General features: G+C 45.8%; 1 protein-coding gene across 1 annotated transcript; it reads right to left on the bottom strand.

Annotated features, from left to right (window-relative positions):
- On the bottom strand, window positions 1-26,782 carry LOC120930271 (stereocilin-like). Its single transcript, XM_040341496.1, has 6 exons — window positions 26,631-26,782; window positions 18,285-18,427; window positions 18,026-18,174; window positions 6,374-6,471; window positions 3,782-3,929; window positions 1-173 (listed from the first exon to the last, which is right to left on the bottom strand). Exons 1-6 carry the CDS (start codon window positions 26,745-26,747, stop codon window positions 67-69), a joined length of 762 nt encoding a protein of 253 aa, XP_040197430.1. The 5' UTR covers window positions 26,748-26,782; the 3' UTR covers window positions 1-66.
- Between the last annotated feature and the right edge of the window lie 169 nt (window positions 26,783-26,951).

Genomic DNA, 26,951 nt, shown 5'->3' with positions numbered 1-26,951 from the left:
TTCAGATTCAGAAAACTTTATTAATCCTGACGTTCTGACATCACACTTATAACTCCACGCCAAGTGTCAAGGTGAGGGCCGCGATTGGCCCCAGCGAGTTACATACATGCAGATCAGGACACTGAGGTGAAGTAGAGCGCACTGCGAGCAGCGATCGGCGTGCGATTTCCCAGCTGGAAACAGAAAAGAGAGATTATTTGGAGTAAAACTAATAATGCTTCCTCATTTTTTACATTGGGAGCAATCGTGCCCCATTGTTGGTGTCATCGGGATGTATTGTGCCTCATATTCGGTGTCATTGGGAGAAATTGTGCCCCATTGTTGGTGTCATTGAGATAAATCGTGACCCATTGCTGATGTCATTGGGATAAATTGTGCCCCATCGTTGGTGTCATTGGGATAAATTGTGCCCCATTGTTAATGTCAATGGGATAAATTGTGCCTCATATTTGATGTCATTGGAAGGAATTGTGCCCCATCGTTGGTGTCATTGGAATCAATTGTGCCCCATTGTTAATGTCATTGGGATAAATTGTGCCTCATATTTGGTGTAATTGGGAGGATTGTGCCCCATTGTTGGTGTCATTGGGATACATTGTGCCCCTTTGTTGATGTTATTGGGATAAATTGTGCCCCATCGTTGGTGTCATTGGAATCAATTGTGCCTCATTGTTGGTGTCATTGGGATAAATTGTGCCTCATATTTGGTGTCATTGGAATAAATTATGCCCCATCGTTGGTGTCATTGGGATCAATTGTGCCCCATCGTTGGTGTCATTGGGATCAATTGTGCCCCATCGTTGGTGTCATTGGGATAAATTGTGCCCCATCGATGGTGTCATTGGAATAAATTGTTCCCCATGGTTGGTGTCATTGGGATAAATTGTGCCCCATCGTTGGTGTCATTGGGATAAATTGTGCCCCATCGTTGGTGTCATTGGAATAAATTGTGCCCCATGGTTGGTGTCATTGGGATAAATTGTGCCCCATCGTTGGTGTCATTGGGATAAATTGTGCCCCATCGTTGGTGTCATTGGGATAAATTGTGCCCCATCGATGGTGTCATTGGGATAAATTGTGCCCCATCGTTGGTGTCATTGGGATAAATTGTGCCCCATCGTTGGTGTCATTGGGATCAATTGTGCCCCCTCGTTGGTGTCATTGGAATCAATTGTGCCCCATCGTTGGTGTCATTGGAATCAATTGTGCCCCATCGTTGGTGTCATTGGAATCAATTGTGCCCCATCGTTGGTGTCATTGGAATCAATTGTGCCCCATCGTTGGTGTCATTGGAATCAATTGTGCCCCATCGTTGGTGTCATTGGGATACATTGTGCCTCATAAGGGGGAAAAAATAATGCCTCCTCATTTGTTTCATAGGGAGTAATTGTTCCCCATCGTTGGTGTCATTGGAATAAATTGTGCCTCATATTTGGTGTCATTGGGAGGAATTGTGCCCCATTGTTGGTGTCATTGGGATAATATGTGCCTCATATTTTTGCCTCATCAGGGGGAAACAATAATGCCTCCTAGGGAGTAATTGTGCCCCATCGTTGGTGAACTTTAATGACATCCCAGTCTTAGTCTGTAGGGTTCAATATTGAGTTGGCTCCGCCCTTTGCAGCTATAACAGCTCCACCTCTTCTGGGAAGGCCGTCCACAAGGTTTAGGAGGGTGTCTATGGGAATGTTTGACCATTCTTCCAGAAGAGCATTTGTGAGGTCAGGCACTGATGTTGGATGAGAAGGCCTGGCTCGCAATCTCCGCTCTAATTTATCCTAAAGGTGTTCTATCGGGTTGAGGTCAGGACTCTGTCCAGGCCATTCAAAGTCCTTCCACCCCAAACTCGCTCCTCCATGTCTTTATGGACCTTGCTTTGTGCACTGGTCCAAATCATTTGGTGGGGAGGGGGGAATATGGTGGGAGGGGGGTTGTTCCTCAGGGGTTGGGCTTGGCCCCTTTAGTTCCAGTGAAGGGAACTCTTAAGGCCTCAGAATACCAAGACATTTTGGACAATTTCACACTCCCAAATTTGTGGGAGGAGTTTGGGGGACGGCCCCTTCCTGTTCCAACATGACTGCCCACCAATGTACAAAGCAAGGTCCATAAAGACATGGGTGAGAGAGTTTGGGGCGGAGGGACTTGGCGTCCCAATACTTGTGGCAATACAGTGTATATGGGGCCTCTGATGTGTAGGGAGGTCTCCGCCGTGATGGAGGGACTCCCATTCATCAGAGCCGTGGTGTGCATCGTCCCAGGCGCAGCTTTCCAATCGATAAAATACATTTACGTTTTTTACATTTGAGACTGGGGGGGGGGGCTCCAGATTTTGCTGACTTTAGGGGGCCACAACTAAAAAAAAGGTTGAGCGTTAGAGAATATACCCACCATACCCACCGTAACCCACCATACCCACTATACCCGCCATACCCACCAAACCCACCATACCCACTATAACCCATTATACCCACTGTAACCCACCATACCCACCGTAACCCACCATACCGCCATACCCGCCGTAACCCACCATACCCACCGTAACCCACCATACCCACCATACCCACTATAACCCATTATACCCACTGTAACCCACCATACCCGCCATACCCACCATACCCGCCAAACCCACCATACCCACTGTAACCCACCATACCGGCATACCCGCCGTAACCCGCCATACCCGCCGTAACCCACCATACCCGCCAAACCCACCGTAACCCAACATAACCGCCATCCCCAACATACTCACTATACCCATCATACTCACAATACCCGCCATTCCCCCCGTAACCCACCATACCCGCCATACCCGTCGTAACCCGCCATACCCACTGTAACCCGCCATATCCGCCATACCCACCGTAACACACCATACCCGCCATACCCACCGTAACCTGCCATACCCAACATACCCACCGTAACCCACCATCCCCACCGTAACCCAGCATACCCACCGTAACCCACCATACTCGCCATCCTCGCCATTCCCACCAAACCAACCATACCCACTGTAACCCACCATCCCCAAAATACCCGCCATCCGCCAACATACCCGCCATCCCCACCGTAACCCACCATACCCGCCATCCCCACTATACCCATCGTAACCCACCATACCCACTATACCCACCGTAACCCACCATACCCGCCATCCTCGCCATTCCCACCATACCCACTGTAACCCACCATCCCCAAAATACCCGCCATCCCCAACATACCCGCCATCCCCACCGTAACACACCATACCCACCAGGCCGGGACTGGGACAAAAAATAGGCCCGGGCATTTTAGACTGAGCAGCCCGGGGGGGGGGGGGGGGGGCGCTTTGCGCGGTTAATGATGGGATGTGGGGTTCCAGCACCCTGCACCTCTGGACCCCTTTACATTACACAGCACCCTGCACCTCTGGACCCTTTTACATTACACAGCACCCTGCACCTCTGGACCCCTTTACATTACACAGCACCCTGCACCTCTGGACCCTTTTACATTACACAGCACCCTGCACCTCTGGACCCCTTTACATTACACAGCACCCTGCACCTCTGGACCCCTTTACATTACACAGCACCCTGCACCTCTGGACCCTTTTACATTACACAGCACCCTGCACCTCTGGACCCCTTTACATTACACAGCACCCCACAGTTTGTTACACAGACACCCCCCTTGCAGTTCTGGACCCCCTGCATGTTACACGGAGGGGAGACGTTGCGGCGGCCCCACCAGGCATAAGCCCGGTTTGCCCTATGGCCAGTCCGGGGGGTGATACCCACCATACCTTTGTATATCTGGCTTCCGCCATATTCATTGAGGGCCAGCATAAGAGCTTCCAGCTGTTTGGAGTCTAAAAGTTTCTTCTGCTGATCAGTCACTACGTTGGCCTGAGACCAGGAGAACATCGCCATCTGCTGGGCTGAGAAGGAAACCTGGGAGGTGAAGAGGGAAAAGGAGAGCAGTCACTGCATGTCTTCTATTATACCCAGTGGGTGTGGCTTATAAACCGAGGACAACGGACACTGCAGATGACGTCTATAGCGAGCCAATCATATTCTTTATTTCTGAATTTGTTTTTTTTTCTTACAAACTCTTCCGAAATGTCAGAATTTCCGAATTGTTCAATTTCCGATTATTCGGATTTCTGAAATTTTCGAAATTCAGAATTTCCAAATCTCCAAAAATTTCAGAATACCGAAATCCGGAAATTTGAATTTTCGAACAATGGAAATTCAAAAATTCGGAAAATGAAAAATTCAACGTTTTGAAAATTCGGAAATTTTTAAAATACGGAAAATGAAAAATTCGAAATTTTGGAAATTCAAAAAGCGGAAAAATCGAAATTCGGACATTAAAAAAATTCGGGAAATCAAAAATTCGAATTTCGAAATTTCTGATTTTTTTTTATTATTTGAAGTTAGAACATTCGAAATTCCAAAATCCGGAAATTCATTAATTCCAAAAATCGGAAATTTTGAAATCCGATAAATTGACATTCGAAAACTCGAAGTTCATGAATTCAAAAATTCGGAAAATCAAAAATTCGAAGTTTTGGAAATTCAAAAGGCGGAAAAATCGAAATTCGGAAATTAAAAAAATTCGGAAAATCAAAAATTTGGAAAATCAAAAATTAGAATTTGGATTTTTTATTTTTTTATTTGAAGTTAGAACATTTAAAATTCCAAAATCCGTAAATTTATAAATTCGTAAATTTCGAAATTCCATTAATTGACATTCGAAAACTCAAAGTTCATGAATTCAAAAATTCGAAATTATGGAAATTTAAAAAGCGGAAAAATCGAAATTCGGAAATTTTAAAAATTCGAAAAAATCACAAATTCGAATTTCAAAATTTCGATTTTTTTTTTTTTATTTGAAGTTAGAACATTCGAAATTCCAAAATCCGGAAATTCATAAATTCCATAAAAAGGGAAATTCCAAAAATTCGTAAAATTTCGAAATTCGATAAATTGACCTTCGAAAACTCGAAGTTCGTGAATTAAAAAATTTGGAAATTCGACAATTTGAAGTTCAGAAAATCGAAAATTTGAAATTCCAAAATTCGAAAAATGCAGAATTCGGAAGTTCGGAAATTTGAAAATTCTGAATTAGCCTCAAGGATTACCTACTTCTAAAGGGATCCAGACGCTCCAACTTTCTTCAACACTGAATGTGCACCAGGTGATTATGGTGAGCACAGACCCTCCCATTCAGGAATCAAAATAAAAAAATAAAACAACATGGTGGAACAAACAGCTTTATCTTCAGAACAGAAGACGGTACAACAAAGTTTTTTTTTTTTTCAACAAAAGTTACACTTTAACCACTTAAGGACCGCCTAACGCCGATATATTCGTCAGCAGAAAGGCTGGGCACAATCACATACCTGTGCGTCCTCATTAAGTGCCCAGCCGTGGGTCGCGCGCGCCCGCGACCCGGTCCGAAGCTCCGTGGCCGCGGGACCCGCGGCCCCGATCGCCGCCGGAGTCCCGCGATCGGTCCCTGGAGCTGAAGAACGGGGAGAGGTGAGTGTAAACACACCTTCCCCGTTCTTCACAGTGGCACTGTCATTGATCGTCTGTTCCCTGATATAGGGAAAGACGATCAGTGACGTCACACGTCCAGCCCCGCCCCCCTACAGTTAGAAACACACAAGGTCACACTTAACCCCTACAGTGCCCCCTAGTGGTTAACTCCTAAACTGCCATTGTCATTTTCACAGTAATCAGTGCATTTTTATAGCATTTTTTGCTGTGAAAATGACAATTGTCCCAAAAATGTGTCAAAATTGTCCGATGTGTCCGCCATAATGTCGCAGTCATGAAAAAAAAAAATCTCTGATCGCCGCCATTAGTAGTATAAAAAAAAATAATCAATAAAAATGCCATAAAACTATCCCCTATTTTGTAAACGCTATAAATTTTGCGCAAACCAATCGATAAACACTTATTTTTTTTTACCAAAAATATGTAGAAGAATACGTATCGGCCTAAACTGAGGGAAAAAAACGTTTTTTTTTTATAGATTTTTGGTTATATTTATTATAGCAAAAAGGAAAAAAATATTGAATTTTTTTCGAAAATGTCGCTCTATTTTTGTTTATAGCGCAAAAAATAAAAACCGCAGAGGTGATCAAATAGCACCAAAAGAAAGCTCTATTTGTGGGGAAAAAAGGACGCCAATTTTGTTTAGGAGCCACGTCGCACGATCGCGCAATTGTCAGTTAAAGCGACGCAGTGCCGAATCGCAAAAAGGGGCCAGGTCCTTTACCTGCATATTGGTCCGGGTCTTAAGTGGTTAAATGCCTCCATTACTCACAAAAATCACCCTCAGGACTATTGTATGTTATGTGTTGGGAACTCAGAGCTGTACTTACCGCAAACTTTGTAGGTTGGATGAGGGACACGGCAAGGGGGGTGAGACCCTGAATCTGCTGTAAGACCAGAGAGGAGAGTTCCAGATCATCCAGTCCAGCTGTTAGGAAAGAAGACCAAGGACATAAAATGTAGGGCTAGAGAGTTAGAAGCCCTGTACACACGGACCGCCGATGGACCGTTTTCATCGGACGAACCGATCGTGTGTGGGCCCCATCGTTTTTTTTTTTATCCATCGGTGAAAAAAAAAATAGAACCTGTTTTAAATTTTTCTTATGGTTAACCACTTCAATACCGGGCATTTTCACCCCCTTCCTGCCCAGACCAATTTTATAGTTTTCAGCGCTGTCGCACTTTGAATGACAATTGCGCAGTCGTGCGACGTGGCTCCCAAACCAAATTGACGCCCTTTTTTCCCTACAAATAGAGCTTTCTTTTGTTGGTATTTGATCACCTCTGCGTTTTTTAATCTGTGCGCTATAAACTAAAGAAGAGCGACAATTTTGGCCCAGAATCTCAAAGGGCTTATGACGGCGCAACGCAATGTACGCCATCGTAAGTCCTAATCTGGCCCGTCGTATCTATGCGACTGATTCTTAGAATCAGTTACGCATAGATAACCATTAGATCCGACAGGCGTAAGGCTCTTACGCTGTCGGATCTTAAATGCAGGTTTTTTTTTCGCCGCTAGGTGTCGCTTCCGTCGTTTTCCCCGTCGTGTATGCAAATTAGCAAAATACGCGAATTCCCGAACGTACGGGCGGTCGACGCAGTGAAGTTACGACGTTTACGTTAGATTTGCGCGGCGTAAAGTTGCCCCTGCTATATGAGGGGCAACCAATGTTAAGTATGGCCGTTGTTCCCGCGTCGAAATTTAAAAATTTACGTTGTTTGCGTTAGTCGTCCGTGAATGGGGCTGGACGCCATTTACGTTCACGTCGAAACCAATGACGTTCCTTGCGACGTCATTTAGCGCAATGCACGTCTGGAAATTTTAGGGCCGGTGCATGCGCATTACGTTCGGTGCGGGAACGCGCCTAATTTAAATGCTCCACGCCCCCTACCCGGATCATTTGAATCAGGCGGGCTTGCGCTGGGGGGATTTACGATACGCCGCCGCAACTTTACAGGCAAGTTCTTTGTGAATAAAGCAATTGCCTGTAAAACTTGCGGCGGCGTAACGTAAATGACATACGTTACGCCGCCGCAGTTTTACGCCCAGATACAAGAATCTGGGCCAATATCTTTTACTTTTTAATTTAATAAATATCATAATTTTGAAAAAACTATTTTTTTCCTCAGTTTAGGCCGATACGTATTCTTTTTAATATTTTTGGTAGAAAAAAAATCGCTATAAGCGTATTTGATCGGTTTGTGCAAAAGTTCTAGCATCTACAAAATAGGGAATAGAATTATGGCATTTTTTTTTTTTACTAGCAATGGCGGCGATCTGCGATTTTTATTGTGACTGTGACATTGCGGCGGGCATCGGACACTTTTGACACTTTTTACGGAACATTCACATTTATACAGCGATTAGTGCTATAAAACTGCACTGATTACTGTGTAAATGTGACTGGCAGGGAAGGGGTTAACACTAGGGGGCGCTGAAGGGGTTAAATATGTTCCCTAGGGAGTGATTCTAACTGTAGGGGGGAGGAGGTGTGTAGTGGGAACACACATCGGTCTCCTCGCCGCTGACAGGACATGTATCTGTGTGTTTACACCCCATCATTACACACACAGGTCCATGGTCCTGCCGTGATTGCGGGCAATCGCGTGTGCCTGGCGGACATTGCGGCCTCCAGGGCACGCGCACCGGCTCCCGCGCGCACCCCCTAGCTGCCCCGGGAATGCAAGGACGTCATATGACGTCCACTCTGAAGGAGGAAGGGTTCCTGCCGACGTCATTTTACAATGACTCGGTAGGAAACGTTTAAAAAAAAAAAAACGATAGAAAAAAACGATAGTCTGTGGAGAAATCCATCGATCAAAAATCCACGCATGTTCAGAATCAAGTCGACGCATGCTCGGAAGCATTGAACTTCATTTTTCTCAGCACGTCGTTGTGTTTTACGTCACCCCGTTCGGACACAGTCGGATTTTTAACCGATGGTGTGTAGGCAAGACTGATGAAAGTCGGCTTCATCGGATGTCCGACGAAAAAAATCCATCGGATTAGATTCCATCAGATATCCGATCGTGTGTACAGGGCTTTACACTACAACAATGGAGGTCAGAGAGCGCAAACTATCAACAACGTTCTAAACCGAAAAGTAAGAACAGCAATATTATGTGTGATATAAACATATTTAAAAATTGTTTAACCACTTAAGACCCGGACCAAAATGCAGGTAAAGGACCCAGACAGTTTTTGCGATTCCGCACTGCGTCGATTTAACTGACAATTGTGCGGTCGTGCGACGTGGCTCCCGAACAAAATTGGCGTCCTTTTTTTTTCCACAAATAGAGCTTTCTTTTGGTGGTAATTGATCACCTCTGCGGTTTTTATTTTTTGCGCTATAAACAAAAATAGAGCGACAATTTTGAAAAAAAATCAATATTTTTTACTTTTTGCTGTAATAAATATCCCCCAAAAATATATAAAACAACTTTTTTTTTTCCTCAGTTTAGGCCGATACGTATTCTTCTACATATTTTTGGTAAAAAAAAAAAAAAATCGCAATAAGCGTTTATCGATTGGTTTGCGCAAAATTTATAGTGTTTACAAAATAGGGGATAGTTTTATGGCATTTTTATTTATATATTTTTTTTACTACCAATAGCGGCGATCAGCGATTTTTTTTTTTTCGTGACTGCGACATTATGGCGGACACATCGGACACTTTTGACACATTTTTGGGACAATTGTCATTTTCACAGAAAAAAGTGCTATAAAAATGCATTGTTTACTGTGAAAATGACAATTGCAGTTTGGGAGTTAACCACTAGGGGGCGTTGAAGGGGTTAAGTGTGACCTCATATGTGTTTCTAACTAGGGTTGTCCCGATACCGATACCAGTATCGGTATCGGGACCGATACCGAGTATTTGCAGGAGTACTCGTACTCGCGCAAATACCCCCGATACCTAAATAGAATACTTTCCCCCCCCCGCCGCTGCCACCGCATCGAAAGCCGCCGCATTGCACCGAAGCGTTTGAAAGCCGCCGCATGGGTTAAACGGCGTGCGGGAACATCACAGCTTTCATTTGAATAGCTGTAGTGTTCCCGCGCGTATAGACACTCCCCCTTGCTCGGGATTGGATGGGTGATCGTGATCTGTCCAATCCAGAGCAAGGGGGAGTGTCTATACGCGCGGGCAAAACAGCTATTCAAATGAATGCTGTGATTTTCTCCATGCGGCGGCGGCGGCGGCTTTCGGCGGCAAAGGTATGGGGGAAATGGCTGGAGGGACATGGCTGCATATGTGAGGGACATGACTAGAGGGACATGGCTGCATATGTGAGGGACATGACTAGAGGGACATGGCTGCATATGTGAGGGACATGGCTAGAGGGACATGGCTGCATATGTGAGGGACATGGCTAGAGGGACATGGCTGCATATGTGAGGGACATGGCTAGAGGGACATGGCTGCATATGTGAGGGACATGGCTAGAGGGACATTGCTGCATATGTGAGGGACATGGCTAGAGGGACATTGCTGCATATGTGAGTGACATGGCTAGAGGGACATTGCTGCATATGTGAGGGACATGGCTGCATATGTGAGGGACATGGCTAGAGGGACATTGCTGCATATGTGTGTGGGACATGGCTAGAGGGACATGGCTGCATATGTGAGGGACATGGCTAGAGGGACATGGCTGCATATGTGAGGGACATGGCTGCATATGTGAGGGACATGGCTGCATATGTGAGGGACATGGCTAGAGGGACATTGCTGCATATGTGTGTGGGACATGACTAGAGGGACATGGCTGCATATGTGAGGGACATGGCTAGAGGGACATGGCTGCATATGTGAGGGACATGGCTGCATATGTGAGGGACATGACTAGAGGGACATGGCTGCATATGTGAGGGACATGGCTGCATATGTGAGGGACATGACTAGAGGGACATGGCTGCATATGTGAGGGACATGGCTAGAGGGACATGGCTGCATATGTGAGGGACATGGCTAGAGGGACATGGCTGCATATGTGAGGGACATGGCTAGAGGGACATGGCTGCATATGTGAGGGACATGGCTAGAGGGACATGGCTGCATATGTGAGGGACATGGCTAGAGGGACATTGCTGCATATGTGAGGGACATGGCTAGAGGGACATTGCTGCATATGTGAGGGACATGGCTGCATATGTGAGGGACATGGCTAGAGGGACATTGCTGCATATGTGTGTGGGACATGGCTAGAGGGACATGGCTGCATATGTGAGGGACATGGCTGCATATGTGAGGGACATGGCTGCATATGTGAGGGACATGACTAGAGGGACATGGCTGCATATGTGAGGGACATGGCTAGAGGGACATGGCTGCATATGTGAGGGACATGGCTGCATATGTGAGGGACATGGCTAGAGGGACATGGCTGCATATGTGAGGGACATGACTAGAGGGACATGGCTGCATATGTGAGGGACATGGCTAGAGGGACATTGCTGCATATGTGAGGGACATGGCTAGAGGGACATGGCTTCATATGTGAGGGACATGGCTAGAGGGACATGGCTTCATATGTGGGGGACATGGCTAGAGGGACATGGCTGCATATGTGAGGGACATGGCTAGAGGGACATGGCTGCATATGTGAGGGACATGGCTAGAGGGACATGGCTGCATATGTGAGGGACATGGCTAGAGGGACATGGCTTCATATGTGGGGGACATGGCTGCATATGGGGGGGACATGGCTGCATATGTGGGGGACACATTTAAAAAAAGTATCGGTATTCGGTATCGGCGAGTACTTGAAAAAAAGTATCGGTACTTGTACTCGGTCCTAAAAAAGTGGTATCGGGACAACCCTATTTCTAACTGTAGGGGGGCGGGGCTGGACGTGTAACATCATTGATCGTGTTTCCCTATATCAGGGAACACACGATCAATGACGGCGCCACAGTGAAGAACGGGGAAGCTGTATTTACACACACCTCTCCCCGTTCTTCAGCTCCGGGGACCGATCGCAGGACTCCAGCGGCGATCAGGTCCGCGGTCACGGAGCTTCGGACCGGGTCGCGCGCCCGCGACCCACGGCTGGGCACTTAAAGAGGACGTACAGGTACGTGCTTGTGCCCAGCCATTCTGCCGACGTATATGTGCAGGAGGCGGTCCTTTAGTGGTTAAGTCGCCTCACAGCCATCAATTATTTTCATAATTGCACTGGAAAAATGAAGAAATATAATAATATGATATATTTTCATATATAATTTATATATATATATATATATATATATATATAAACACACACACACACTATATATATATATAATCTAATGGTTGCCACTGCACACTAAAAAATGGACCCAGGTGCGCAGCAAAGACTGTAGTGCATATAATCCAAAAGAGAGAGAGCGTCACTCACCGGTCTTGAAAGGTGAATGCAAAATGATGGTTTTATTTCAAGCTTTTTATGTGTCACATAATTGTGAAGTGGAAGGAAAATGATAAATGATTTTCATTTTATTTTACAAATAAATATGTTAAAAAAGTGTGGGGGGGAGGGGCAATACTTTGTAGAACCCCCTTTCTCTATAAGTATCACGTACCTGATGGTTGTGAGCCCGAATTGCAGAGGGCGGGCCTTCCTTACGGCTCCCACTCGTGGCCCCTTGATAGGGTAACAGTAGGCACAGGAGAAAGAGTGGTGTGTGGTCGAGAGTCCTACTATGAATACAGCACCTCATCCCAAAATTGTACGAGAAAGGAAATTGGAAGGATTGAGGGGATTATAACGGTGCCAGAATAGAGACCAGACAACTGTATTTATAACAAAATTAGAAAATGATTTTATTAAAGTTAAATTAATAAGAGTATCTCACAGAGACGATCTTGTCTTAATTCCCCTGAAGAAGCCAATGGGCGAAACTAGTAGGGTTGACTCGATCGAACAAAAACATATCTCTAGAAATTGCTCCCACAAACTATTTGTCGTTCTCAATGTATATTGAATCAGATTTTATCTTGTAATAACTTTAATAAAATAATTTTCTAATTTTGTTATAAATACAGTTGTCTGGTCTCTATTCTGGCACAGTAGGCACAGGAGTAAGGAGTGGCACGGGTGCCTGGCAGGATCAACAAGAAGAGGAAGTGGATCAGTCCAGCAGAAGCTTCCTTGCAGGAACTGGAATACCAGAACTGGATCAGCTCAGCAGGCTGGATCGGCTTAGCAGGCTGGATCGGCTCAGCAGGCTGGATCGGCTCAGCAGGCTGGATCGGCTCAGCAGGCTGGATCGGCTTAGCAGGCTGGATCGGCTTAGCAGGCTGGATCGGCTTAGCAGGCTGGATCGGTTTAGCAGGCTGGATCGGCTTAGCAGGCTGGATCGGCTTAGCAGGCTGGATCGGCTTAGCAGGCTGGATCGGTTTAGCAGGCTGGATCGGCTTAGCAGGCTGGATCGGCTTAGCAGGCTGGATCGGTTTAGCAGGCTGGATCGGTTTAGCAGACTGGGTGGGAACTAGGACAGACTGGAACCGTTCAGCAGACTGGAGCAGAGTGGATGGTCAGACAGGCCGGGTCGGTCATCAGGCGGACGGCGAGGTACAGAGGTACAGACAGTAGGGTAGTCAGAACAGGCCAAGGATCAGGTGCAGGCGGATGGCTGGAATAGTCACAGGTAAGCCGGGGTCTTTCACAGGTTAAGTCTCAGATCAGGTTTCAGATACACAACGCTGTAGAGCAGACAGCAAGGATGGTGTGTGAGAGGCCGGCTTAAATAACCCGCCTGGCTCCAACAGAGGTGTGCATGCACACGCATGCGCGGTTGCAGCCGCGATCGGGAACCGCAAAGTCTGAGTCGCCTATTTCTGGCAGGATCTTCCTGACAACAAGTCTTTTTGGGGGTGTCTCTACTGTCAGATTGGATGGAGAGCGTCTGTGATCAGCAATTTTCAAGTCTTGCCACAGATTCTCAATGGGATTTAGGTCTGAACTGTGACTGGGCCATTCTAACACATGAATAGGCTTTGATCTAAACCATTCCATTGTGGCTCTGGCTGTACTTTAGGGTCGTTGTCCTGCTGGAAGGTGAACCTCCGCCCCGGTCTCAAGTCTTTTGCAGACTCTAACAGGGGTTTCTTCTAAGATTGTCCTGTATTTGGCTGCATCCATCAACTCTGACCGGCTTCCCTGTCCCTGCTGAAGAAAAGCATCCCCACCACATGATTCTGCCACCACCATGTTTCACGGTGGGGATGGTGTGTTCAGGGTGATGTGCAGTGTTAGTTTTCCCCCCACATAGCGTTTTGTTTTTAGGCCAAAAAGTTGAATTTTGGTGTCATGTGACCAGAGCACCTTCTTCCACATGTTTGCTGTGTCCCCTCCCCCACATGGCTTCTCACAAACTACAAACAGGACTTCTTGTGTCTTTCTTTCACCAATGTCTTTCTTCTTGTCACTCTTCCATAAAGGGCAGATTTGTGGAGAGACCACTAATAGTTGTCCTGTGGACAGATTCTCCCCCCTGAGCTGTGCAGCTCCTGTGCAGCTCCTCCAGAGTTACCATGGGGCCTCTTGGCTGCTTCTCTGATGAATGCTCTCCTTGCCCGGCCCGGTCAGTTTAGGTGGACGGCCATGTCTTGGTAGGTTTGCAGTTGTGCCATACTCTTTCCATTTTCCGATGATGGATTGAACAGAAGCTCTGTGAGATGTTCAAAGCTTGGGAGATTTTTTTTATAACCTAACCCTGCTTTATACTTCTCCACAACTTTATCCCTGACCTGTCGTGTGTTCCTCGGCCTTCATGATGCTGTTTGTTCACTAAGGTTCTCCAACAAACCTCAGCTGTATTTATACTGAGATTAAATTACACGCAGGTGGACTCTATTTACTAATTAGGTGATTTCTGAAGGCAATTGGTTCCACTAGATTGTAGTTAGGGGTCTCAGAGTAAAGGGGGGCTGAATATAAATGCACCCCCCCCCCCCACACACACACTTTTCACATATTTATTGTAAACATTTTTGAAAACCATTTATCTTTCAATGGTTTTTATTCAAGGTTTCCATAATACAAAATAAGGACCATGGCATTGACTTTAACAGTGTTGAAAACCATTTATCATTTTCACTTCCCATCCCAATTATGTGACACTTTGTGTTGGTCTCTCACATAAAATCCCAATTAAATACATTTACGTTTTTGGTTATAACATGACAAAATGTGGAACATTTCAAATGGTATGAATACTTTTTCTATGCACTGTGATATAGATATATGCAGATACCCTGATCTGTGAGGCTGAGTTGTATATCCTTATTTGTGAGGCTGAGCTATATACCCTGATCTGTGAAGCTGAGCTACATACCCTGATTTGTAATGCTGAGCTGTATATCCTGATCTGTGAGGCTGAGCTGTATATCCTGATCTGTGAGGCTGAGCTATATACCTTGATCTGTGAGGCTGAGCTATATACCCTGATCTGTGAAGCTGAGCTATATACCCTGATCTGTGAGGCTGAACTGTTATACCCTGGTCTGTGAGGCTGAGCTGTATACCCTGATCTGTGAGGCTGAGCTGTTATACCCTGATTTGTAATGCTGAGCTATATACCCTGATCTGTGATGCTGAACTGTATTCCCTTATTTGTAATGCTGAGCTATATACCCTGATCTGTTAGGCTGAGCTGTATATCCTGATCTGTGAGGCTGAGCTATATACCCTGATCTGTGAGGCTGAACTGTTATACCCTGGTCTGTGAGGCTGAGCTGTATACCCTGATCGGTGAGGCTGAGCTGTTATACCCTGGTCTGTGAGGCTGAGCTGTTATACCCTGGTCTGTGAGGCTGAACTGTTATACCCTGGTCTGTGAGGCTGAGCTGTATACCCTGATCTGTAATGCTGAGCTATATACTCTGATCTGTGAAGATGAGCTGTTATACCCTGATCTGTGAGGCTGAGCTGTATATCCTGATTTGTGAGGCTGAGCTATATACTCTGATCTGTGAGGCTGAGCTGTATACCCTGGTCTGTGAGGCTGAGCTGTTATACCCTGGTCTGTGAGGCTGAGCTGTATACCCTGATCTGTGAGGCTGAGCTGTTATACCCTGATCTGTAATGCTGAGCTATATACCCTGATCTGTGAGGCTGAGCTGTATACCCTGATCTGTGAGGCTGAGCTATATATCCTGATCTGTGAGGCTGAGCTGTATACCCTGATCTGTGAGGCTGAGCTATATATCCTGATCTGTGAGGCTGAGCTATATACCCTGATCTGCGAGGCTGAGCTGTATATCCTGATCTGTGAGGCTGAGCTGTATACCCTGATCTGTGAGGCTGAGCTGTATACCCTGATCTGTGAGGCTGAGCTGTATACCCTGATCTGTAATGCTGAGCTGTATACCCTGATCTGTGAGGCTAAGCTGTTATATCCTGATCTGTGAGGCTGAGCTGTATATCCTGATCTGTGAGGCTGAGCTGTATATCCTGATCTGTGAGGCTGAGCTGTACATCCTGATTTGTGAGGCTGAGCTATATACCCTGATCTGTGAGGCTGAGCTATATACCCTGTTCTGTGAGTCTGAGCTGTTATACCCTGATCTGTGAGTCTGAGCTGTTATACCCTGATCTGTGAGGCCTTCGCTATACACCCTGATCTATGAAGCTGAGCTGTTATACCCTGATCTGTGAGGCTGAGCTGTATACCCTAATCTGTGAGGCTGAGCTGTTATATCCTGATCTGTAATGCTGAGCTGTTATACCCTGATCTGTAATGCTGAGCTATATACTCTGATCTGTGAGGCTGAGCTGTACACCCTGATCTGTGAGGCTGAGCTTTTATACCCTGATCTGTAATGCTGATCTATATACCCTGATCTGTAATGCTGAGCTGTATACCCTGATCTGTGAGGCTGAGCTGTTATACCCTGATCTGTAAGGCTGAGCTGTTATACCCTGGTCTGTGAGGCTGAGCTATTATACCCTGGTCTGTGAGGCTGAGCTGTATACCCTGATCTGTAATGCTGAGCTGTTATACCCTGATCTGTGAGGCTGAGCTGTATACCCTGATCTGTGAGGCTGAGCTGTTATACCCTGATCTGTGAGGCTGAGCTGTATACCCTGATCTGTGAGGCTGAGCTATATACCCTGATCTGTGAGGCTGAGCTGTTATACCCTGATCTGTGAGGCTGAGCTGTTATACCCTGGTCTGTGAGGCTGAGCTATTATACCCTGGTCTGTGAGGCTGAGCTGTATACCCTGATCTGTAATGCTGAGCTGTATACCCTGATCTGTGAGGCTGAGCTGTATATCCTGATCTGTGAGGCTGAGCTTTATATCCTGATCTGTGAGGCTGAGCTATATACCCTGATCTGTGAGGCTGAGCTGTTATACCCTGATCTGTAATGCTGAGCTATATACCCTGATCAGTGAGGCTGAGCTGTTATTCCCAGATCTGTGAGGCTGAGCTGTATACCCTGATCTGTGAGGCTGAGCTGTATACCCTGATCTGTGAGGCTGAGCTGTATATCCTGATCTGTGAGGCTGAGCTGTATATCCTGATCTGTGAGGCTGAGCTGTATACCCTGATCTGTGAGGCTGAGCTGTATATCCTGATCTGTGAGGCTGAGCTGTATACCCTGGTCTGTAATGCTGAGCTATATACTCTGATCTGTGAGGCTAAGCTGTATATCCTGATCTGTGAGGCTGAGCTGTATACCCTGGTCTGTAATGCTGAGCTATATACCCTGATCTGTGAGGCTGAGCTGTATATCCTGATCTGTGAGGCTGAGCTATATACCCTGATCTGTGAGGCTGAGCTGTATATCCTGATCTGTGAGGCTGAGCTACATACCCTGATCTGTGAAGCTGAGCTGTTATACCCTGATCTGTAATGCTGAGCTGTACAACCTGATCTCTGAGGCTGAGCTATATACCCTGATCTGTGAGGCTGAGCTGTTATACCCTGATCTGTGAGGCTGAGCTGTATACCCTGATCTGTGAGGCTGAGCTGTATACCCTGATCTGTGAGGCTGAGCTGTACACCCTGATCTGTGAGGCTGAGCTACAGTATATATACCCTGATCTGTGAGGCTGAGCTACATACCCTGATCTGTGAGGCTGAGCTGTACGCCCTGATCTGTGAGGCTGAGCTATATATACACTGGTCTGTGAGGCTGAGCTATATACCCTGATCTGTAATGCTGAGCTGTATACCCTTATCTATATATTCTGATCTGTGAGGCTGAGCTATATAAGCTATATACCCTGATCTGTAATGCTGAGCTATATACACTGTCATGTGAGGCTGAGCTAAATACACTGTCCTGTGAGGCTGAGCTGTATACTCCTGACACTATTGGCGGAAGCAAGTGGAATACAGGGGATGGAGTGGGTGGATTCTATAAGGGGTAGGGCTTATGAGAAGTGGGAGGGGTCAAAAAGGAAGGGCGGGGTCTGACCCCCCCCCCCATCCTAAAACTTCACCAGCCGCCACTGTCTTCCATCCTCAATAGTTGTTCTTTTCTCACCAGCCACAGATCCCATCTCCAGAAAGACTTCTTCTGCCCACCCGCTGACCGGTCCAAACATCCCGCTTCTGGTGCAGAGCCGGGTGAGGGCGTAGAGTTGTGGCTCCGCGCATTGCAGAGCAAGCTGGCCGAGATACATGACCGCTGAACTACAAAAAGGAATAACAGTAAGAAAATCAATATTTATACTGTTATATCTACACTGCAGAGAATTATACTAATGTAACAATATTATTATACAATGTAACGAGTCGCTCACCAGAATTCACCCGCTTGTATCTGTGCCATGCCCTCCGCCGGGAGCCCACACAGTGCGTACCCGAGAGTCGCCAAGTGCAAAGCGTCCAGAGCCTGCGCAGTGACACTGTTGGAGTTCATAAACCCACCGGCTAAAATCTTCAGCTGCAAGAATCAAAATTAGTCATTAACCACTTCAGTACCGGGCACTTTCCCCCGCTTCCTGCCCAGGCCAAAATTTTCAGCTTTCAGCGCTGTCGCTTTTTTAACCACTTAAGCCCCGGACCATTATGCAGGTTAAGGACCTTGCCCCCTTTTTGCGATTCCGCACTGCGTCGCTTTAACTGACAATTGCGCGGTCGTGCGACGTGGCTCCCAAACAAAATTGGCGTCCTTTTTTTTCAACAAATAGAGCTTTCTTTTGGCGGTATTTGATCACTTCTGCGGTTTTTATTTTTTGCGCTATAAACAAAAATAGAGCGACAATTTTGAAAAAAATGCAATATTTTTTACTTTTTGCTATAATAAATATCCCCAAAAAATATATAAAAAAACTTTTTTTCCTCAGTTTAGGCCGATACGCGTTTATCGATTGGTTTTCGCAAAATTTATAGCGTTTACAAAATAGGGGATCGTTTTATGGCATTTTTTTAAATATTTTTTTTTTACTACTAATGGTGGCGATCAGCGATGTATTTATTTATTTATTTATTTATTTTGTGACTGCGACATTATGGCGGACACATCGGACAATTTTGACACATTTTTGGGACCATTGACATTTTCACAGCAAAAAGTGCTATAAAAATGCATTGTTTACTGTGAAACTGACAATTGCAGTTTAGGAGTTAACCACTAGGGGGCGCTGTAGGGGTTATGTGTGACCTCATATGAAAAATATAAACATATGCGCTAAACAACTAATTTATGTGATACCTTACTAAGATCAATCCAATTGTGATAATAATTCAAAACCCTGAATAGGGGCTTAGTCGTGTTGCCACAGTGGGGTGAAGCACACAAAATATATATAGATGAGGGGAAAAAAAAAAAAAAAAAAAAATTAGTGTATAAAAATTAATTAATAAATTAATACAAAGCTAATTAATTCAGAGCATCAAATAGTACTCAATCTCAGAATACCGTCCCTGTAGAGTAGATGGTAAAATAGGGTTAAACAATGTTGATTAGCAGCAGCGTGAGAGTGTCACTGGATACAACAGCTCTGTGAAACAGGTATCTTATACTCAGCTTCAAATCACTTCAGTAGCTCCAACGACATAGCCTTGGTCATTAGCGATGGTGCAAAAAACAGGCTTCAGCCCCCCTCTTCAATACACCACAACAGGTGTGGGACATGTAAGAAAAAGGGAAACACAATAGTGTGATACAGCCAGACACGACAATACCGCTGCCAATGCTATGCGCCGATCCACTCACGCTCTCCCCGTCTTTGAATCAAGCCACTCAGTAACGAAAAGTGTAGAGGTCCTCACTCGGGAACTTCCGACAGATCTCGTACAGCAGACTCCTCCCCCACGCGTTGCGTCACTTGCCACGTGACTTAATCATGGGTAATGTCCATAGAGCAATGACCTCATATGTGTTTCTAACTGTAGGGGGCGGGGCTGGACGTGTGACGTCATTGATTGTCTTTCCCTATATCAGGGAACAGACGATCACTGTCACAATGAAGAACGGGGAAGCTGTGTTTGCGCAAAATTTATATTGTTTACAAAATAGGGGATAGTTTTATGGCATTTTTATTAATAATTTGTTTTTTTACTAGTAATGGCGGCGATCAGCGATTTCTTTCGTGACTGCGACATTATGGCGGACACATCGGACACTTTTGACACATTTTTGGGACCATTGTCATTTTCACAGTAATCAGTGCTATAAAAATGCACTGATTACTGTGAAAATGACACTGGCAGTGAAGGGGTTAACCACTAGGGGGGGAGCTAAGGGGTTAAGTGTGCCCTAAGGGAGTGATTCTTACTGTGGGGGGGCGTGGCTGTAGGTGTGACGTCACTGATCGTCATTCCCTATAACAGGGAACGGACGATCAGTGACACTGCCACACATAACGGCCCCGTTCTTCAGCTCCTGTGACCGATCGCGGGACACCGGCGGCAATCGGATCCGCGGGTCCCACGGGCATGGTCACGGAGCTTCAGACCGGGTCGCGAGAGCGCCACCGGCAGAGCGCGACCCACAGCTGAGATCTTAAAGACGACGTACAGGTACGTGCTTCTGCCGACGTAGATCGGCGTTAGGCGGTCCTTAAGTGGTTAAATGACAATTACGCGGTCGTGCGACGCTGTTTTCACAAATAGAGCTTTCTTTTGGTGTTGTTGCACTGATAAAGGTGGCACCAATGAGGTGGCACTGATGAGGGGGCACTGATATGCAGCACTGATAGGTGGTACTGATGGGCACTGATAGGCGGCACTGATGGGCTCTAAAACAGTGTTTATTTTGTCGACTAAAACATTTTAGTCGACTAACTTAAAGCGGAGGTTCACCCTCAAAATAAACTTTTTTGCTAACCTATCTCCAGCCTTGGAGAAGATTGACGTGCGGGTAAAGCGCGTCATCGCCTTCTGAAAATATCCGACGGGGACTCGGCTCTTTACGGCGCTATACGGCGCCTGCCGTGTAGAGCTGACTGCGCAGGCGCCGTAAAGTGTCAAATCCCCCTCGGATATTTTCGGAAGGCCATGACGCGCTTTACCCGCGCGTCAATCGTCTATGCGTCGTTTTAGGAACGCCTACTCCCCAGGGGAGCGAGAACTAGGAAGCCTGGGTGAAAACAACGAAAAAACCATAAGTACAGCGGAAAAAATAAATCCAGCATACTGTTGATGTCAGCAGTATGGGATGTTTTAGGTTGAACCCCCGCTTTAATACCATTTTAGTCTACTAAAATACGACTAAAACTAAAACAATTGAGATGACTAAAATACGACAAAATCTAGGGGGTCAATTGTTGGGAGGGATCTGTTGATGTCGGCTGCTGAGAGATTTATTGTTATATTGGGGGTCTATTGTTGCTGGGAGGATCTATTGTTGGGGGGTATTTTGCTACAGGGGATCTATTTTTTGCTGGGGATCTACTGTTTCTGGGGGGAATCTATTGTTGCTGGAGAGAATTTATAGTTGACCAAACGTTCTCTCTTCCTCTCCCTCAGTATCTTAGGCTGGCAATGGGAGAATATAGGGAAGGAAATTGCTCTGTATGTTCCCTCCTGTAAGGTGAACCTATCGCTTTTTTCAGTCCGGGTGGTGTCCGGGTACCAAGTCAAGGCGAGCTAAATTATTTATCAATTCACTGAAACGCAATCCGGGAAGTATTTCCATCGCTCGCTCTGAAAGTCCAGGGAATTCCAGCTTATAGCGCACCACACTGATATTAAAATGATAAATCTATCACTTTTTATTGCTAAAATAACAGAAACACCCAACAACTAATATCAAGGATCAAAAAACAAAAAAGGGGCACTCCGCCATTGTAGCGCCTCCCTAGTATAGAATGCTCTGCGCATTTCATTTTTGGCCTGCTGGGTAATCAGAGGAGCGGTGATCATTTGCTTTGGTCTGCTCAGGGTTTCACAGGCTACAAGTTTGATTTCTTCCCCCCTGCTTCTGGGAGAAGCTTCCAGAGCTTAGGGTGGGAAAATCAAATGGCAGGCCTAAATATTTACTATCAGGCCTGGACTGGGACAAAAAATAGGCCCGGGCATTTTAGACTGAGCCGGGGGGGGGGGGGGGGGGGCGGTGTCGCGGCGGAGACACTTTGCGGCGGCGGTTAATGATGGGATGTGGGGTTCCAGCACCATGAACCTCTGGACCCCTTTACATTACACAGCACCCTGCACCTCTGGGCCCCTTTACATTACACAGCACCTTGCACCTCTGAGCCCCTTTACATTACACAGCACCTCTGGACCCTTTTACATTACACAGCACCCTGCACCTCTGGGCCCCTTTACATTACACAGCACCCTGCACCTCTGGGCCCCTTTACATTACACAGCACCTCTGGACCCTTTTACATTACACAGCACCCTGCACCTCTGGGCCCCTTTACATTACACAGCACCCTGCACCACTGGACCCCTTTACATTACACAGCACCTCTGGACCCTTTTACATTACACAGCACCCTGCACCTCTGGGCCCCTTTACATTACACAGCACTCTGCACCTCTGGACCCCTTTACATTACACAACACCCTGCACCTCTGGGCCCCTTTACATTACACAACACCCTGCACCTCTGGACCCCTTTACATTACACAGCACCCTGCACCTCTGGACCCCTTTACATTACACAGCACCCTGCACCTCTGGACCCCTTTACATTACACTGCACCTCTGGGCCCCTTTACATTACACGGCCCATCCATGTGGCCTATCCGTGCCGCCTATCAGTGCCGCATATTAGTGCCCATCATCAGTGCCCATCAATGCCATCACATCAGTGCCACCTCATCAGTGCCGCCTTATCAGTGCCCGTCAGTGCAGTACCATCAGTAAAAGGAGAAAACTTACTTATTTACAATGTTTTATAACAGAAACATTTTTTTTCAAATTTTTCGGTCATTTTTTTTTTTTTTTTTTTGCAGAAAATAAAAGTCCCAGAGGTGATCAAATACCACCAGAAGAAAGCTCTATTTGTGGGAACAAAATGATAAAAATGTAGTTTGGGTACAGTGCAGCATGACCGCGCAATTGTCATTCAAAGTGCAACAGCGCTGAAAGCTAAAAATTGGCCTGGGCGGGAAGGTGTATAAGTGCCCCCCGGTATGGAAGTGGTTAAAAATCCACAGTATTCAAAAATGCAGATTTTGGTGTTTTTGAAGACTTTGGGGGTTTGGGGCCTTTTAGATCCCTCCATAAAGAGTACCTGTCACTGCCTATTATTGATATTAATTTTAAAATTAAATTTTTTATTTTATTTTTTAAAAGACAGTGGAAAAATAAAAATAAAAAAATCTTTTGCACCATGCTCACACGCCAAAGAAATCGCATTCGCGAGTCGCGCCTGCAAAGGTAAACAAATGGTGTTCAACTCACACGTGTGAGGTATCGACCACGATCGTTAGAGCGAGAGCAATAATTCTAATGCAAGACCTCCCCTGTCACTCTAAACAGGTAACCGTTAAAAATGTTAAACTGTCGCCTATGGTGATTTTTAACCACTTAAGGACCGCCTCCTGCTCCCGCGACCCGGTCCGAAGCTCGTTGACCGCGGCCGCGGGACTCGCGGACCCGGTCGCCGATGGAGTCCCGCGATCGGTCCCCCGAGCTGAAGAACAGGGAGAGCCGTGTGTAAACACACCTTCCCCGTTCTTCACAGTGGCGCCGTCATTGATCGTGTGTTCCCTGATATAGGGAAACATGATCAATGACGTCACACGTCCAGCCCCGCCCCTCTACAGTTAGAAACACAGATGAGGTCATACATAACCCCTTCAGCGCCCCCTTGTGGTTAACTCCCAAACTGCAATTGCCATTTTCACAATAAACAATGCATTTTTATAGCATTTTTTGCTGTGAAAATGACAATGGTCCCAAAAATGTGTCAAAATTGTCTGAAGTGTCCGCCATAATGTCGCAGTCACGAAAAAAATCGCTGATCGCCGCCATTAGTAGTAAAAAAAAAATCATTTATACAAATGCAATAAAACTATCCCCTGTTTTGTAAACGCTATAAATTTTGCGCAAACCAATCGATAAACGCTTATTACCAAAAATATGTAGAAGAATACGTATCGGCCTAAACTGAGGAATTTTTTTTTTTATATATGTTTTTGGGGGATATTTATTATAGCAAAAAGGAAAAAATATTGCATTTTTTTACAAAATTGTCACTCTATTTTTGTTTAAAGCGCAAAAAATAAAAACCGCAGAGGTGATCAAATACAACCAAAAGAAAGATCTATTTTTGGCGAAAAAAAGGACACCAATTTTGTTTGGGAGCCACGTCGCACGACCGCGCAATTGTCAGTTAAAGCGACGCAATGCCGAATCGCAAAAACTGGCCAGGTCCTTTAGCTGCCTAAAGGTCTGGGTCTTAATTGGTTAAGTACCATAGTTTGTCACCATTCCACGAGCGTGCGCAATTTTAAAGCGTGACATGTTAGGTATCTATGTACTCGGCCTAACATTATCTTTCACATTATAAAAAAAAATTGGGCTAACTTTGATGTTTTTTTTTTTTAATTATTATTATTATTATTTATTGAAGTGTATATTTTCGGACTCCACTGTCCGCCAGGTGCCCGTGATCGTGTCACGGAGCTGCAGAAAGGGGAGATGTCTATGTAAACAAGGCATTTCCCTGCTCTGCCTAGTGACATGTCAGGGATCTACTGCTCCCTGTCATCGGGAGCAGTGATCGCTGTCATGTCACTCGTAGCCTATCCCCACACAATTAGAATCACTCCCTACCAGGGGGGGACTGACCATTGAGTCACTTGGGCACTGCCCGAGGGCCCCATGTCACTAGGGGGCCCCCAACAGGGTTGCCAGGCTCAGTAAAACCAGGGACAGTATGTAAAAATCTATGTTTTTTTTACATCTGTCCCTGATATGTCCGATACCGACATGCTTCTGATGTTAAAATCCTGAGATTTTAGCTGCCCCGCCTCTGCACTGCCTCCTGGCGTGGTGGCCACCTGTAAGCCTGGGGGCCCCATAATCTTCTATTGCCCGGGGGCCCCATGAGTTGTCAGTCCACCCCTGCTCCCTACGACACACTTAACCCCTTGATCGCCCCCTGGTGTTAACCCCCTTCCCTGCCAGTGTAATTTTCACCGTAATCAGTGCATTTTTATAGCACTGATCGCTATATAAACAACAATGGTCCCAAAATAGCGTCAAAAGTGTCCGATGTATCCGCCATAATGTCGCAGTCACAATAAAAATCGCAGGTCGCCGCCATTACTAATAAAAAAAATGCCATAATTCTATCCCCTATTTTATAGCCGCTATACCTTTTGCGCAAACCAATCAATAAACGCTTATTGTGATATTTTTTTTTTTACCAAAAATATGTAGAAGAATACGTATCGGCTTAAACTGAAAAAAAAAAATGTATATCTTTTTTGGGGGATATTTATTATTGCAAAAAGTAAAAAATATTGTTTTTTTTTCAAATTGTTTGCTCTATTTTTGTTTATAGCGCAAAAAATAAAAACCGCAGAGGTGATCAAATACCACCAAAAGAAAGCTCTATTTGTAGGAAAAAAAGGATGCAAATTTTGTTTGGGAGCCACGTCGCACGACCGCGCAATTGTCAGTTTAACTGACGCAGTGCCGAATTCGCAAAAAAAAAAAAAAAAAATGGCATTGGGCAGCCAATTCAAGAAGACAATAAATATGTGCAAAAGAGCCTAGAGCGCAACCTGCTGGCTGGAAATAAACATGACGGGGTAGATCCACAAAGAGAGTACACCGGCTTATCTACTGATACGCCGGCGCACTTTCAAATTTCCCGCGTCGTATCTTTGTTTTGAATCCTCAAAACAAGATACGATGGCATCTGGGTTAGATCCGACAGGCGTACGCCTTCGGATCTGAGATGCAATTTTTCGGCGTCCGCTGGGTGGCGTTCCCGTCGTAATCCGCGTCGAGTATGCAAATTAGCGGCCGTCGCATTCTTTTACGTCGTTTCCGTTCGGCTTTTTTCCGTTCGGCTTTTTTCGGCGTATAGTTAAAGCTGCTATTTGGTGGCGTATGCAATGTTAAGTATGGCCGTCGTTCCCGCGTCAAATTTGAAAATATTTTATTTTGTTTGCGTAAGTCGTCTGTGAATGGGGCTGGACGTAATTTACGTCCACGTCAAAACAATGACGTCCTTGCGACATCATTTAGCGCAATGCACAGCGGGAAATTTAGGGACGGCGCATGTGCAGTTCATTCGGGGCGGGGACGCGCTTCATTTAAATGAAACACGCCCCCTACTCGCCGATTTGTCGTTACGCCGCTTGAGATACACTACGCCGCCGTAACTTACGGCGCAAATTCTTTGTGGATTCAAAGATTAAAAAAGTAAGTTACAGCGGCGTAGTGTATCTCACATACGCTGCGCCCATGCAATTGTACGAGGATCTGCCCCGACATATTTATATTTAATACTTTCTAATTGTTTTTTTGTTTTTTTAAGCTCTGAAAAAGGACACAATAAATTCCCTTTTTTAGGTCTATGGCTGCCTTTCCAGAAGTGAACATAAAAGTATAAAAAGTAGTGTGAACCATTTACAGGTAGGTAGGTAGGTAGGTAGCCCCCTTACAACCTCAGACCCCTGTGCCTCTGACATTGGGGAAGTCATCTCTGATATGTTTTGGATGCAATCACCTGGTTCACCGTCCATTCTTTCTGTTTACCAAAAACTTCCATGACGCTCCAGTCTTCCAAGGAGACTTGTCGCAACTGATTCTCAGTAAACTGAGTTGCCAAGCGGCCCAGGCGCATGAGGACGAGGTTTGAGAGCTTGGACGGGTGGCCCGCGATCTATGAAAAATAAAGAAAAATAAAAGTGTATCATTTAAATGAAGCGCGTCCCCGCGCCGAACGAACTGCGCATGCGCCGGCCGCGACTGAATCCCAGTGCGCATGCTCCAAATGACGTTGGCAAATCGTCATGCTTTCGACGTGAACGTAAATGACGTCCAGCCC

The sequence above is a fragment of the Rana temporaria genome, chromosome 3 (genome assembly GCF_905171775.1).
Source record: "Rana temporaria chromosome 3, aRanTem1.1, whole genome shotgun sequence".
Classification (NCBI taxonomy): domain Eukaryota; kingdom Metazoa; phylum Chordata; class Amphibia; order Anura; family Ranidae; genus Rana; species Rana temporaria.
Note: the sequence above shows the minus strand (reverse complement) of the source record. Positions and strands in the feature narration are given on the sequence as shown.